The 16,902-nt window shown below is 46.1% G+C and overlaps 1 protein-coding gene across 2 annotated transcripts in view; it reads right to left on the bottom strand.

Moving 5' to 3' along the window:
* The window catches only part of LOC119390647 (gastrula zinc finger protein XlCGF57.1), a 389,923-nt gene that overhangs the window by 370,533 nt on the left and 2,488 nt on the right, over positions 1 to 16,902 (bottom strand). For both annotated transcript variants that reach the window (XM_049415094.1, XM_037658255.2), the window contains exons 2-3: positions 13,499 to 13,576; positions 13,197 to 13,419 (exon numbers count right to left, since the gene is read on the bottom strand). In XM_049415094.1, the coding sequence (XP_049271051.1) occupies positions 13,197 to 13,419; positions 13,499 to 13,576 (301 nt within the window). The remainder of the gene's footprint in view (positions 1 to 13,196; positions 13,420 to 13,498; positions 13,577 to 16,902) is intronic.

The raw sequence follows: 16,902 nt of genomic DNA, 5'->3' as shown, positions 1-16,902 counted from the left end.
GTAGCATGCTATCTGGACGACATGCTGATAGCAGGGGCTACATTTGAGGAATGTTTCCATAAAGTGGAAAAATGTGCTGTCCCGCTTTCAGCAAAGAGGCACTCGATTGAAGAAAGAAAAATGTAAGTCCTTTCAAATGTCTGTCTTGTATTTGGGGCATGTTCTGGACGAAAAGAGCATACGCCCGTCAGATGAAAAAGTAAAAGCTATAACTGGGGCCCCTGCACCAAAGAAAGATGCACAGTTGAGAGCTTACCTGGGGTTGATAAACTTTTATGGAAAGTTTGTTCCCAACCCAGCTGCAAGACTCAGGCCGTTGTATGACGCGTTAAACCAAGAAAAAGGCTTCGAGTGGTCACGTGAGGCACAAAAACTTTTTGAGCAAAGCAAAACGTGGCTAACGGAAGAAAAGGTTTTGACATACTACGACCAAACCAAAAAGAGAGGTCTTGTATGTGATGCATCCATGTATGGCGTGGGCGCCATTCTATTTCATAAAATTGATAGAAAAAACCTACTGCATATGCGTTCAGGGCATTGAGCAAAGCAGAGCAAGGTTATGCTCACATTGAAAAAGAGGCTCTCGCCGTGATTTTTGGGCTGAAAAAGTTGCACAAGTACCTGTTTGGTCGTAGTTTTGTCATTTATTCGGATCACCAGCCATTAGCTACCCTTCTGGCGCACGGCAAGCCCGTTCCAGTAATGTCTGCAGCACGCATGCAACGATGGGCTTTGCAACTAGCGGTGTACGATTACAGATGGGTGTATCGTAAAGGCAGCAACATGGGAAACGCTGACGCGCTTTCGCGGTTGCCGTTGGCGAATGATCGAGATGTCTGAGATTACGTACACTTTTTCTCGGTTGTCAATGAACTTCCGTTGTCTGCTGACACGATCAGCCAGAAAATGAGTACGGATGGTGTGCCATCGAAAGTCTTGCTGTACACGAGGAATGGCTGGCCTGCGCATGTAACTGATAGTGAATTGACCCCGTACTTTGTTCGCCGGCATGAACTATCTGTAGATCAGCAGTGCGTTACGTGGAGAAATCGAGTAATTGTTCCGCACTGTTTGCGCAAACGAGTATTGGCACTTTGTCATGAAGGTCACCCCAGAGTTACGCGTATGAAAATGCTAGCGCGCAGCTATGTCTGCTGGCCTCAGTTAAACCAAGTCATTGAAAGTGTTGTTAAAAGCTGCTGTACTTGTCAGCTGACGCAGAACGGTTCACCGAAGGGCCACTACAAACTTGGGGTTGGCCGAGCCGCAGATTGCAACGAATACACCTGGATTTCGCATTCACAGACAACAAATGGCTGTTTGTGCTGGTGGATGCACACTCAAAGTGGGTTGACGAGTTCATCATGAACTCACCAACGACCGAAAAGACCATCGAGAAGCTGCGTAGGGTGTTCGCATCGTATGGCCTTCCGGGGGAAGTCGTAACGGACAACGGGCCACAGTTCGCTGCGAAGGACATCACAGAGTCCCTGCTCAAGAATGGAGTGCGGCACACCAGGACACCGCCATACCACCCTGCGTCCAATGGAAGCGCCGAGAGGCGCGTCCAGACGGTGAAACGGGATCTTATGAGACAGATTCTCCACGAACAATCATCGGGCGTCAGCAAGACCCTACAGCACCGCATAGACCTATTTCTGTTCAGGTGCCAGAACACGCCAACCACAACCACGGGGCAGACACCAGCAGAACTGTTCCTGTCGTGGACGCTCCGCACTCACCTGACTATGCTAAAGCCAGACCTGGAGAGATGTATGGAAGAAAGTTTCTGCAAAGTGAGGGGCCAAGCCAATGAAAAAGGAGGGTTGCGGAGAGCTTATAAACAGGGTGAAAGCGTTCTGGTCCAAGGTCTTCGTCCAGGTGAGCCCAAGTAGTTGCTAGGTGTCATCGAAAAAAGGTGCAGTGCCGTTACGTACATTGTGCGTGTAGGACCTGGAAACAGATTCCTGCATGTAGACAGTCTACGTTCACGTTATTTTGAGAGCGACGAACAAGGCCCCAGTGAACCTCCCTGTTTCATGCCCAGTTCAATTACAGACCCTATGCCGGAAGCGTCTCCAAGGAGGCCCCCCTTTCCTGTGCTGGAGCCTCCAAGCTCCGAGCCACCCGAAGACAGTCCACACCAAGACTCCGCACCAGCGCCCCTCCGCAAGAACCTGCAGCCTCTCTAGGTGCTCAGACTCTTCAACGCAGTATTCGTGCAAGGAAACCTCCCAACTGGTGCAGGCCATAACCATTGTGGAAAGAAGTGTGGTGTCATGCAAAGCCTTGTGACGTCACGCTTATAGCGCGGTGCTCATCGCCTTATAAGCGCTGTGAACCGAGCGCTCCGTGTTCTTTCTGGCTCAGCACTCACGCACTAATAAACCGTTTATACTGTTCGCCACTCATGGCCACTCTGGCTCTGCCTCCTCCCTCGCGGCTACAACACATGCTATTACAAAATTAAGAACATTTAGCAAAGCTGTAAACAACTAGGGGCACTTACTTGGCCGCGTTGAGTAAAACTTGTTTGACGGAATGAACGCCATCTTCGAACGTGCCCGCCAGGCTCGTCGCTCGGTCGATTTCTCTTTCTCGGCCAGATGGCAGCACATGGTTTCGCAATGCATTGTACAAGAGGACTTTGCGAATGCAGCTGTTGCAGCGCGGCGCTGACGCTAAGAACGAGTGTGCAATATATTGTATGCTGGGTCTCACGAGGATATATATATATATATATATACTGCCACAAGTATAAGATCAGCTAGATCGTTGCTGGCAGGCTTGTATGTGCCGCTGTGGGAAAGGATATAAGGACGAGCTCATGACAAAGACGATGAGGCTGTATTGCCAGTGATCAGACCAGCCTGACTTTCTTGCATACTGCTAGAAACAGGTTTCCATTACAACATAATGTGACATTACTTGGTGGAAATGCTGGTAGCATTCTATGCATACAACCAACAGGAAGATCCCGACACCAACAACGATGCCTTGAAAGAACAATCTTACCTTTGACGCTGTCGGCAGCAATGAGGCCTACCACCTCCAATTCGGCCCTTTTCCAGAACGCTCCAGAAACATGGAAAGCGTAACAACGGCAAGCCAGACTCGGCAGACTACGACCCCGCCTGCTCCATGGCTTTTCAACACGCTGCGAGCCCTAAGGCCCTTCCATGGGGACACTTTCGAAGATGTTAAAGACTGGCTGGACCAATACAATTGAGTCGCCCTCGCCAACTAATGGGACGGTCATCGGAAGTTCCGGTATGTCTCCTTCTACCTCGAAGATTCAGCATGCATTTGGCTTGAGAACCATGAAGCTGCCCTGACAACCTGGCCAGAGCTTTCTGCGCGGCTGCGGAACACGCATGGAAGTCCCGACCGGAAAGAACAAGCAGAATGTCTTCTCAGTTCCAGGAATCAAAGACAAAACGAAAGCGTCGCCATGTTCGTGGAGGAGACGCCTCGGTTATTCTGGCAAGCTGATCCCACAATGGTGGAACACAAGAAAAATCACCATGCCTGTGCGAGACACGCAGCACAGTCACAGCAAAAGTTGGAAGAGCGGCCTTTCTGGAACCCTTTGTAGACTCTCTTGAGGCAACTAATACAAGTACACATGCAAGGTACCCCCTACGCCATAAATCATCATAATTTTCATGAGGTAGAGAAGCACCCACTATGCCATTTTTCGTCATTCTGCTGAGAACCATGGTAACCGCTACGCATTTGTAAGGCATTTACTATGTGTACTTTGTGCTCTGGCTGATGACGAAAAATTATGGCTAAGTCCTTTGTAGTGGGTTGGAAGCATTTAACGACCCACTCTTTGTTGCAATTCGCCGTTTGTGATGCCTGGTTGTTATTTTACTCTTCTAAGATTCTGTATTACATATCTGAACACGATTCCTTGCCGGACATGACTATATCGGGTATTTTTGCAAAGGAGTTCCAGGCACCAGTGTGGCTCCGTGGTAGAATACTCGATTGCCACGCAGAGGACCCGGGTTCAAATCCCACTGGATCCTAAAATTATTTTCTCTTAATTTTTTCTTAGTTCGCACGATAGCGGTTACAGACACCGGCGGCAGACGTCTACGGCGCCAAAATCGGTTTTTGTTGTGATCGCATAACAGCTGTCGCTGTAAAGTACGCTTCCTGATGCGGGGCGTAAAATAGCAGCTGTTTGCAAGACTCGTGCGCAACCCAACAGATACAGTAGTGGAATTCCTCTACGAAGCCACAATGATAGAGCAAATGCTAAGGCAGCGATCTTTGCAGTATCGGCGGCTAAACAACCTTTCATGTCTGTCATCGCCCTTGGCAACACCCGACTTCATGACCATCAGGGACCTCGCAGAGCTCGTGCACAGCATTGTTTGCGAGAAGCTGCGAAAGTTCCACGCAGTGTCTCCCCAGCCCGAGTCACTGCTCTAGCGGATGTCGTCCGCTAAGGGATACGACAGCTGGTACAACCGTTGGTGGCACCTGCAGTGGAGGCTCCTCTTCTAACGTACACGGAAGCTTTACGCACTCCTGCGCCGACAGCGGCTCATCCCCCCAACCGTCCACCCTGTAGACATTGCAGCACTCCTCGGTCCCGCCGCATTACAAAAATTCGCAACTCAATCAGCGGAAATCCACTGTGTGGTATGCTCCCGACAATCAGCCATTTTGTAACCACTATGGTGAGCCAGGTCACTAATACCGCGAGTGTGTGTACCAACACTTGTGTCTCCCTGGCTTTTGGCCAGATGCTCGCCAACCCCGCGGTGGTGAACAGCCCCGCACTATTGCCGAGTACTCGGCAAGTCTTCAGTCTTCAAACCTTCAGCGACACCAGTCTCACTGTCTGTCTCCTCGACATTCTACATCTCTGGGTCAACACAACCTTTGCCAATGTTGTTGTGGGACGACAGCATAGGTCCCCAAGCCAACGATGGGGAAACTAGGAACAGCGGTCCCTGAGGGTGGGACCGCTGTTGAGTGATGGTTAAAACATTCTCCTCCGATGCATCCACCGACCTTTGACGATTCCTTTTTGCCGACATCTTCCACTGACGACAAATGCATTTCTGCTGACATTTCTATGCTTGTCGACAACCATCCGATAACTCCTCTGGTCGACACTGGTGCCGATTACTCTGTTATCAGCGCTGAACTGAGGAAGATTATGACTCCTTGGGGACATGGACCGAACCTCCAGAGAGCAGGAGGTCCCCTCTGACACCAATCGGGAGATGCACTGCCAGGCTGCAAATCCGCGAGTCAACATTTATCGCTTCTTTCATCGTGCTGCATGAATGTTCCTGCAAGTTATCCTTGGCATGGATTTCCTCCATGAATACGAAGCCGTTATTGATCTTTAAGAATTGCTCATCACCTTTGCTGACAACCACGCCCCAAAACAAGAGATATTAATACTCAGAGGACAGTGCTTCATATTGTTGATGACACCATCACACTTCCGCGGCGAACCAGTATGTTCGTGACGATACAGAGCAACACAGATAAATGTGGTAGCGGTATCACCGAAGCAAACCTGTCAGTGATCTTGGCTCGGCAAATGTGCATCGCCGGTGGCATCATCCAAGTGAAATGTGAGATGACTGAGCTCTTGGTTACAAATTCCAGTGGCGAGTGCCGACATTTGGCAAAGTGAACAGCAGTCGCTCACTACGAAGCCATTAACGATGAAGCATGTTCAATTATTGTTTCAATTTCTGCAGCCGTAAAATGTGACACCGCGGTGGCCAATACAGTCCATGCCAATCCAAAGCTGTCATGCATGCAGGAGGAGCAAATACGTTGTATTCAACACATGTTCAGTAACTGCTTCGCATCCAGATCAAAAATAAAGCAAACCCCGACCGTGAAGCACTAACTATAACGGACTCTACTGAATGGCCAGTACGTCAGTATGCCTACCGAGTGTTACAAAAAGAAGTCATACGTTGTCAGGTGAAACAGATGCTTGATGATGATGTAATTCAACCCTCGACCAGTCATGGGTGCCCCCCCCATTTTACTGGTAGAAAAGAAGGATGGCACTCTTCGATGTTGCGTGGATTACCGGAATTTCAACAGTCACAAAGAAAGACGTTTACCCTCTTCCACACATCGACGACTCACTAGACCGCCTTCAACATGCCCGATATTTCTCCTCAATGGTTTTACTAAGTGGCTGGTGGTAGATTGAAGTCGATGAATGCGACTGCGGAAAAACAGCATTCATACCTCCTGATGGCCTGTACGAGTTTAAAGTGCTAGCATTTGGACTGTGCTCTGCTCCTGCGAGATTCTGAAGGATGACGGATACACTGCTGGCACGTCTTAAGTGCAAACCATGCCTTGTTTACTTGGACGACGTTGCTGTATTTTCACAAACATTTGATCAGCACTTGCAGTGACTTCAGTCTGTAACTGTTGCAAAGTCGCAATAATACCCTGTAGGACGTATACCTCGATGTATGACTCATTCTGTCATGTTGAAGATACGTAATGGTCCATATGAACTGCAAAGTGAAGCTGTGCACGCTATTGATGTTGTGTGTTGTGGAGTATGAAGCATATCACTATTGTTTTAATATGGCATGCTTGCAGTAGCAGCCATGTACTTTCATGAACAAACGTTTGCGGCGTGCGAAAAAAAGAAATTATATGGCCATGGTATTAGAAAACCTTGAGCAGGTTAGAGTCAAGTCCTCCGTGCCGCTGGAGCATCACCTGCCGATTTAGACAAGAGGTAGCTAGCTGAGCTTTAACCACTGTGAGGAAAGTTCAACTGCTCGCCTCATTTTTTCGGCTCTCGCGTCATGCTTGCACTATCTTTTTATGATAATATTGACTTTACAGGCATATAAAACCTACTGCATGAACACGTCCGTTCCGGCGTGATAAAGCGGCCTTCCGGAAGCGTAAACTGCAGGTGCCGAACTTTTGACAATGTGCCGAGTTCAGTTGAATTCAACCAACCGCATAACGCTAACCGCAGTATAACGCTAGTGTGAATGTTCGACAACGATGGGTAGGTCTCACGAACACTGGGAGTCAACACAGAAAGTTGTTTCAGCTACAACCGTAACTGGACTTTCACAATGCGAGAAGACGGCGAGTAATCATTACTGCAGTCGTTGCGTGCATACGCCGCGTTACGTACTGATACAGGTAGTCGAAATGAACGAAAGCGATGAACTGAGACAGCCAAAACAAAAGGCGAGACAGTGCTATCAACTAGGCCATACTTGATTCTCCTTACTGCGGTGATCCACGCTTGTCACCTTTATTTCTCGTGCGACATGCCCGGCAACCGATACAGTTTCACACGTGAATCGCGTGCCTTGGTGTTGTCCGCACTGTTGTGGCAGGCCACGACACAGCAATACTTCGGACCTCGCTTCCGCGGGGTCGCTTCTGCCAACGCGGAAATGCAGCTTTGCACAGCAAGCCTCTCGGTTCAGTGTACCAAGCTGACGACATGGCGCCCCAGTTCCCCGCACTAGCCCACACCGACTGAGGAACGCGCGCGCGAGCGTGTTCGCGCTGCAGACAAACAGGCTGAGTCGGCCGCACATGCACCCAGTTGCACCAGAGCTTCTCTCCAGAGCCGCAGCGTGGCGCTGTCATCGCACCGCAAACTTGAGCTTGGGTTCCCTATAGGTGCTGACCATGGCACGTTTCGTACATGCATTTTTTCTCTAAACTTCTGAAGCTTCTCACGATATTGCAATCCGGAAAGATCTGTTGAAGCAGCTGAGATTCACTAAAGCTGTAGGAGTAGTGTGAAGACAAATTTCATCGTCCACAATATCTCGCCTTCAACCACTGCAGGCTTCGTCAAGAGTCGCAACACAAGAGGAAGTTGCTGCATTGGCAAGATAAAAAGTCATTTCCAACGTCAGAATTGTCACTTGCATACAAGTTGTGATGGAAGAGCAACCCTCACCCCTACCACAGCATGGGAGCTGTGCTTTGAACCTTTCTGATGGCTCTTGAAGGCAGACTCCCCCATTGTTACAATGTCGACTGTCTTCTGACATACTGTGCACTTCACTCGATAAGGACTGCTTTTCCAGCCTCGCCAAGTGACGATAGTCCATATCTTCCAGCTACGCAGACTGACACTTGCCCTTTCCTACTGCCATCTTGCCAATATCGAAATACATGCATGGCATACAACACGAACACAAACTTCACTGTGACAAATGGAGCACAGGAAGCCGACGGGGTGACCACCAGCGATATGACTCGTGTTGGATTGGATTTACAGTCTACATTAGCTGCTAGACGACGCCAGCTTTGTCAGATCTTGAACTGAAACTTGCTGATATTGCACTTCAGTCACCAGAACTTCGTCTTTATGGGCATTCCTCAGTACAAGTGCCCTTAAAATGAGCGTGACTTAGGGATGCCCATGGTTAATTTGGTTTAAAGAAAGAAAAACCACGAGATTTTTAAGGATTTCAAGGAGCTCGCTGATATACAAGAAGTCTCAAGGAACCTTGAATTAATGTTCTCAAATTCACGAGATTCAAGGATTTTAAGGGGCGGTGCACCACAGCGATTTGCAGATTTCGCCGATTTCTATGCGCAACACAACACCAACACAAATCTTTACAGGGTGGAATGTGCTTATTTTAGTTAATATTTAAGACTTATTTTAAGTTAATAGTTCACATAAGGCAGTGTAAAAGAAAAGCGGAACTTCTTGGAGTAACTTATCTACAAAACATTTTCCTTCAGCTACACTTGCGTGAGCATTTGCGTAGTTGAATAGACTTGCAAACACAAAAGTGTGGAGCACCACCTGTCCAGCCTGAACCAATGCATTGCTAAGACGGGCACAAGCCCCTTATGTTCACGGCTGAAGCTTAACATTGAACCCAGTGCAAGGAGCGGAAGCATGCTAGGGCTGCCGACAATTGCCGCTCACGCAGAGATTAAACACACCAGCTATTTTCATCGCGAGAAGGCGCATGAAAGAGGGCCGGAGGGGAGGGGGGGGGTGAGTTGCGCGCGCAATCTTGACGGACATCAGTAGACGGCTCATACCTTAGCACAGTCTATACATTCTGCACTCTCATCACTTACTCTGCGTTGAAGCAACCGACAGCAGGAAATTCACAAAGTTCACAAAAGTGGCTGCATTCCCTTACGACAGCATTTTCTAGAGTGACACCAGATTGGATCCCTAAAGAGTGAGCTGCTAATCTTACTTCGTACTATAACATTCTGGTTTGTTAGTGGAGGGTGATTACATGTAAGATCGAACAAACGATGGCTGGTCGACCTCTCAAATTTATTTCAAAATTTTATATAATATTGCCTGATGAGTGGAAAGAAGAGCTCCGCAATTTGTTTTGCCGCCAAAAATTTTTTCGAAGCACAGGAAATCAATAATGACGAAGAGGTGGAGTGGAGCGCTCATCCGCTCTGCTGTTTTGGCCAACTTTCGTTATGAATTGCACAAAATATATTAAAGTTGGGTAGCTGAAATTTCTTTAACTAAATATATACATGTTTTTGCTTCTGCTCAGGCATTTTTAGTTTTTATGTGTAGTGTAGATGTTTTTACAAAAAACCTCAAAATTGGCCCAGGGAACGTTATTTTCTTTACTTTGAACGCCCTTATCTCAAAAAAGCCTTGTACCATAGCGACAAAAATTCCGCATTACGTTCTTCGCATGCTTATCTACCAAACTGCCGAATCTTATAATTATATAACGTTTCAGTAAAGAGATATGATCGGGCTAATTTCAAGAAAACACCGAACAATGGAAATTTCTGACGACAATTAAAAAAAAAACCATTTGTTACATTTCTTAAACTTTGTCCACTTATTCTCCTCCACATCAGCTTTCACAATCATTGAAAATATGTTGCATAATGTTGTTGCACTAATAGTTACGGCCCCTCCAATAAAACCCTTAGGCAAGGAGTGGCAATTCCGACTTCTTGCCCAGCAAGTGTATACAATGCAGGCAGGATTGAATTTCTTTTTATTAAAAGGGCAGCAGTACCAAAAAGAGTGTCGAGAGCACTGAAGACGTTAATTTTGAAATTATTTGGTCACTGCAGCGGCCACGCGTGCGGGGCTATCAAGCAGGCGCGCACGCACCCAAGATGCTCGTTGTAAGAGAAGGTGCAGTGAGAGCTCGTTTTCGCGTCCTCAGACCGATTGAGTTCGAAACAGCAACACCTCTCGGGTGACTTGAACGCACGTGCACTGGAGCTTCGCTATTCTATCCACCCTCTGTTCGCATCGCAGCTAGGCGCTGATAACACGGCGGAGATGGAAGCAAGATGAACACTCCATAAGGGAGCTATGAGCGCCCGCTTCACGCACGCTGCTGCCTGAGAAACTGCGCTGCGCCAGTTGCGATCAGTGAAAAGCATGAACGTGGTGCTCCAGTGGCAAAGAAAAAAATATGGAATGTCAAAGGAAAGAAAAGCAAAACTATCGGTAACCAGATGCGCTTGCCTGCCTTAGATGTCGGCAGCAGACGGCCTGAAGTGGCCGCGCGTTCGGTGCGCTGTTCACACTTCATTCAGCGCGGATAGGCCTTGTGCTTTGCTCTTACTCTACTCCTCCTGTGCGTCTCATGGCGAGAAAGTATAGCTCTGAATGAGTGTATTGTGGTGACTACCTTTCGAAGCACAAGAAGCTTAAAGGAGTACTGACACGAATTTTTAAAAAATTCGGATTGTTGCTCTAAATAAAAATACTGGTGTCGAGAAACCTAAAACGACTATTGTGGTGCCTGGGAATGCATCGTATATATTTTAATTAGCGCCACCTTAAAAAGACACTTTTAGCTTCGATATCGAGGGGGTGGCTTCTCAGTGTTGTTTCATAGCAGTGTGACGTCACGGAGAAACAGAAACTCGCGACGTACTAGCGGCAAATCCGTCATCTGCTCGTGGTGCACATAAACAACGATGAGTGAATTGTCGTCCAGTGACCCTGAAAGTGATTTCTACGATTTAGGCTGCATGCAGGATGCAGAACTCGCAAACTCGGGGGAACTGTCTTGACTAGTCGGGATAATGTCCTTGCAGTGGGGCTGGCTTGCAGATGCTCAGCGACGAAAACTTCGAAGTCAAATTAAAATATTTCATACGTCTTCTCCGACTCCAGTGTGTGGACAGCGTTGACACTGTATACCAACGAAGTAAAAAATGTCCCTTTTGCGATGTCTCAAAATCGTGTCACTACTCCTTTAAAGGGGTACTGACACAAAATTTCGCGGCCGAGATAGCCTGCTGGATCGATTCCCGTGTACGTGCGCGTACCATCTGCAAAATATCGGCAGCGAATAAAGCTTGGAATGTATTTTATATGAATTTTGAAGTTCGCGAGCGCGATCCAGCATTATAGGCCGCACCTAGTGCATTGACACCCTCGGAGGTGACCCGAGGTGACCCCCCTACTTCCCCTACGTAACCGTTGCAGCCGGTACAAGTTACGATGACGTCGTAGCCGCCATTTCTGTTTTGACGCGCTTCCCGACGAATCGCTCCTCGCCAGCGGGTCAAACATGAAGTGATTCGCCACGTCGAAAATTCCTTCGATCCCCTCCGCAAGAAAATCGTCGCCATCAGACGACGATGAGCCCGACGACGACAGACCGCGCGGAAATGCGTCACTGTTCTGTGTGCTCACGTGACCGAGCGTTTCACTCGCTAGGTGGTGATAGTTGCACTCGGCGGCTTGCCGTTTTTGGAGCTCTGTCAAACCGAAACTGAGGCTGTGTCGGTAATGAGGAGCTTGTAATTAATTATCTATCGTGCGCTGCAGCAAACGATGTGCCGTGTTATGACTAACAGGCCCCCAAAAACACATTGCAGCAAAAAAACGCGGGGCGAAAATTTTTGTGTCAGGACTCCTTTAATTATTGCAAAGAAGCCAAAATTTCGCAGAGTTACCGACCTAGACATAAATGCTTTGAAGGAACGTTTAACGCCCGAAAGATCATTGACTGTCAGTGAGACGGACTACTTGTGCTACCCGTGCTTTTGCTACCACTGCAATGAAAGATCTTCACGGAACGCACAGTTTAACGATGACATGCTTATGCCCCCTGAAAAAGAAATCGCCGTCATTAACCAGATCACTGCCACTACCGGTGCACGTGCGTTCAAGTCACCCGAGAGGTGTTGCTGTTTCGAACTCAATCGGTCTGAGGACACGAAAACGAGCTCTCACTGCGCCGTCTTTTACAACGAGCATCTCGGGTGCGCGCGCGCCTGCTCGATAGCCCCGCGCTCGTGGCCGCTGCAGCGACCAAATAATTTCAAAATTAACGTCTTCAGTGCCGGCGACACCTTTTTCTGTACCTGCTGGCCTTTTAATAAAAAGAAATTCAATCCGGCCTGCATTTTATACACTTGTTGGGCAAGAAGTCGGAATTGCCAATCCTTGCCTAAGGGTCTCATTGGAGGGGCCGTAACTATTAGTGCAACGACATTATGCAACATGTTTTCAATGACTGTGAAAGCTGATGTGGAGGAGAATAAGTGGACAAAGTTTAAGAAATATAAAAAATGTTTTTTTTTTAACTGTTTAAAGTTTGCATTGTTCGGTGTTTTCTTGAACTTAGCCCGATCATATCTCTTTACTGAAACGTCATATAAATATAAGATTCGGCAGTTTGGTAGATATGCATGCGAAGAACGTAATGCGGAATTTTTGTCGCTCTGGTACAAGGCTTTTTTGAGATAAGGGCGTTCAAAGTAAAGAAAATAACGTTCCCTGGGCCAATGTTGAGGTTTTTTATAAAAACATCTACACTACACATAAAAACTAAAAATACCTGAGCAGAAGCAAAAACATGCATATATTTAGTTAAAGACATTTCAGCTACCTAACTTTAATATATTTTGTGCAATTCATAACGAAAGTTGGCCAAAACAGCAGTGCGGATGAGCGCTCCACTCCACCTCTTCGTCATTATTGATTTCCTGTGCTTCGAAAAAAATTTTGGCGGCAAAACAAATTGCGGATCTCTTCTTTCCACTCATCAGGCAATAATATATAAAATTTTGAAATAAATTTGAGAGGTCGACCAGCCATCGTTTGTTCGATCTTACGTGGAATCACCCGGAGCATTCAATGACTCAAACTTGCAACAAAACTGAGGGGTTTTTTTTGTTTTGTTTTTTTCTATCTTACGGTGAATGCAGTGACATACCTGAAGAAACAACTTGAGGTTCTGTTTGTGTTGCACTTGTTGACAGAATTTTCTCTTCGTTTGCTTGTGATGCTTCATGTCGGGTTAGTAGTTGCACTTGAACAGATTTACTTGTGACATGGCTCAGTCCACATGTTGGCTTTGGTGATGCTTCTACAGCTTGTCCCGGCTCACAAGCCAGACCCGGTGCTGCCTGATGTACTGGCTCTGCTGCGATGCCATCCTGAAATAAGTCGGCTTGTGTTGTTGCGAGTGATAACGCTAAAGATTATTGCCGAGAAAAGAAATGAAAACCCTCTTACGTGATCTCTTTCGCTACAATGACTTGGTCTTGGTGCGTGCCCGATGGTTCCGTCTCTAGAGAGAAACTGTCTAAGCATCTGCAACAGTGTATGAAAAGATGGGTTACCAACACATACACAACAAAATGGGTACCTATGGCAATTATTAGAATAAATATTTTCAGACGTGTTCAAAAAAAAAATCTAGTGACACCACCGATTAACCCTGTAGTAACATCACCTGGTACATATTCTTGGGTTTTTCTGACACTGTACCCAACTTTATCTTTTGTAATTGCTATAAATGGCATTCAAATAAGTCAAACCTATTATATACTTATGTAGCCTGCTTTGAGACCCTTAGTGTAATAATAACGGATCCTTCAAGATGCTTAAGCGAATACCTTTCTAGCACTGCATATCAGCCTCTCCAGAGCTATAAATAATTGTAAGAATATCTTGGTCCTTATAACCATTCCACGTACTCCTTTTGAGTGCTTAAGCATTTCTACGCTGACTCGATGAGAACACCTTTGCCACGTACAACAATTGCCGCTATTACAAAATATAAATTAATCAAAATTTCCCATTTTGGTGGTTGTCTGAACCCTGGCCCCCCATTCCAAAGGCGAGTATCCTGACCACTAAGCTACACACACTTTTGTAACCTTTGTTGCAGCATGTAACATCCAAGCAAAAGCAAATACATCCCCACTGAGTTTCAAGCTCAGTGCTGTGGGTTCCACAAGGAAATGCCATGTGCCTGACACACTTAATATGGCTTCAGATGACACAGATCATCTATAACCTCAAGCAGTTCATGGTCATAGCACAATCTTGCAAACACTTCATGCAACTTGCACACTTCTTCAATAACATAAATATGGGCATCTACAACACAATTCCGAACTGCTTGCGGCTTCACCATACACTGTGCAAGCCAAGCAGAAAGAACATGTCATACTTTAAACGTTCTGGTTCTATGGCTGAGAACTGAATTCCATGTGGCGTAAGCAGAGAATCTTTCTTTAAGTGTTCTTTGTTGAACGTTCCAAAACAGAAATGCCTTCCAGTGATCGATATAGACATGCATTATGACTCTTGTTTTCAACAAAGTAAGCAATTCAATCACCATTGTAAATTGTCACCCCTTCGTTCTAGCCATGTTTTAACCAGCAGTATGTCAGTGTGTAGGTTAAAAGAGCATTTTAACTGCGGCTGGTAAGGCCATTTTTTTAACTGTCTTCAGGAGATTTTCTCCTCGGCCTCCACTATCCACAGAGGCATACAGTGGCACAGGAAAAACACTTTGAGCGTCGGCAGGATATTGTCTTGGGGGGTGCAAGCCTGTGTTGCATCGCGGCTGGGAGAGGGGGAGAACGCTGATGTAGCTTGGGTGGGGGCAAGTGCTGGTGTGGCTTGAGGGGGGCAAGTGCCCCTTTTGCACCCCCCTGCCGACGCCCATGATGGTCTTTATTCTCAAGCGATGGACCTTGTTCTGCAGTTCTAGTGTTGGGAGAGTTGCATCCTTTTCTTTCTCACTTCAGGAGCCAAGCGGCAATAGCGCCACTTGCGCTCCCTTCGTCATTACACTGTAATGCATGGACATCTGCTTGGAAATCTTGCATGGACAAAGTGAAAAGCAGAAACCCTTCCTCGCTGAAAGCCACTGACACCATAGCGAAGCTTGTCATTTGAGGTAACGATAAAGTATGGCAAAGCTGATGCAAGCCTAATTTGAAGAAACGTCCTTAAAAATGGGTCGCACTGGTCGCATGGAGAGAGAAACTTTGGAACAACCTGTCTCAGAAATAGGTGAAGTAAGGCTAATCCTCCTCTTTTTAGTCGTAAGAAAAGGTTGTTACGGCTAGTGCGGTCATACTGGGACTGCCAAACAAACTTCCAGAAGCTCATGAATCTTCTGTATATTGACCCTACAGGACTATAGTAGCTGCAACAAGTACACCACTGCAATACTAAAGAGATGTTACATATTGTCACAGGTGCAGAGACGAATATATCAAGTCGATCCCCATTTATGCATCTGCACTAATAGTTCTTTGGTTTTTGACAGCAGAGCTGTTTGAGCCAGTCGTAATCTATTTATTTATTTTTTATTTATATATGAAAAAAAAAAACAATATGGGAGGCCTTATGCTGTCCAACGCGAACAGAAAACCTCGGGCGGGTATGTGCCACAGGAATTGGGCAAGCCCCACTACTGAGTACAGCAGGTACGAGCATTAAACGAAAACTCAGCTCGGCGAAGTGGCGTGGAGGAAGGAATAGAGAGAGAAAGAAAGCCATAGAAAGATGGAGAAAAATCGAGAGAAATAAAGGGAATAAAGACATAAAAAGATAGAATGACAGACGTAAAAAGAAACAGACAAAATAGAGATAGAAAAACAGAGAGGGAGAGAAAGAGATAGACAGAATGAGGAAGCGATAAATAGAGAAAGGGAAGAAAGAGAAAGGAAGATAGAAATATATATAGAAAGAGAGAAAGAAACCGATACAAAAAAGAGATGCAAGAAACAGGGAGTAAGAGAAAGAGAAGAAGGAAATAAAAATAAAGAGAAACAAAGAGGGCTGCCCAGCTCCACTCTTCCTCCAGGCTTGGCACCACAAGAGCGAAGCTGCCATAACTTTTTTTCAGCCCACAGGTCACCAGTTTTTTCAATATTTGTCAAGGTGTACTAGGTTGTTTAACCCCTTTACTCTTTCGTAGACTGTTGGGAAAGTTTTCCAACGTCCATGCTATAGGCCAGCACATTTGCTAAGCTTACAATGCTACCAGTAACAACACAGATCCTTGGCACAGCGTTCGTAGCGATAGTCACTCTCTTCTGATACAAAATATGGCAACATCATCAGCACCTGCTAAAACCTTTACCTCACACACTTCTAAATGAAAAATAAGAAATGCTGGAATTTTTCTGTTATTGCTACAGTGGTTCTAGGTACAAATCAAATAATAAAGGTGAAAGTGGACAACCTTGCCTTATAGATGAACTTACACCAACTCTCTCCTTCAGCTGGCAGTTCACAATTAACTTTGCTGGGCATTTGTCATAAGCCACTTTAACGCCTTCGAGTATCACAGATCCTGATCAAAAGTTTTTGCTAAATAAATTTTTACCATTGCAACTCTTCCGAAGTCAGCATCACAGCACTCTAATTGGTTTGAGTTAGATGAATATCCGTAAAAATTGATCTTCCTGTTATTACACAGGTTTGTTGTGGGTCAACCAATGTACATATGACTGTTTACAACTGCTTTCCTAGAACTTTCATTGGTATTTAGCAGTCCACATTAGCCATTGTTATCCCTACAAAGATTTAGTTTTACAGGGTCTTCACTTTTCAGGATCAGTACATGATGCACATTCTTGAATGAATGAGATAAGCCAGTTCCATTAAATATC

Source organism: Rhipicephalus sanguineus, chromosome 4 (assembly GCF_013339695.2).
Source record: "Rhipicephalus sanguineus isolate Rsan-2018 chromosome 4, BIME_Rsan_1.4, whole genome shotgun sequence".
In the NCBI taxonomy this organism is placed as follows: Eukaryota; Metazoa; Arthropoda; class Arachnida; order Ixodida; family Ixodidae; genus Rhipicephalus; species Rhipicephalus sanguineus.
This window is presented reverse-complemented; position numbering and strand designations above follow the sequence as displayed.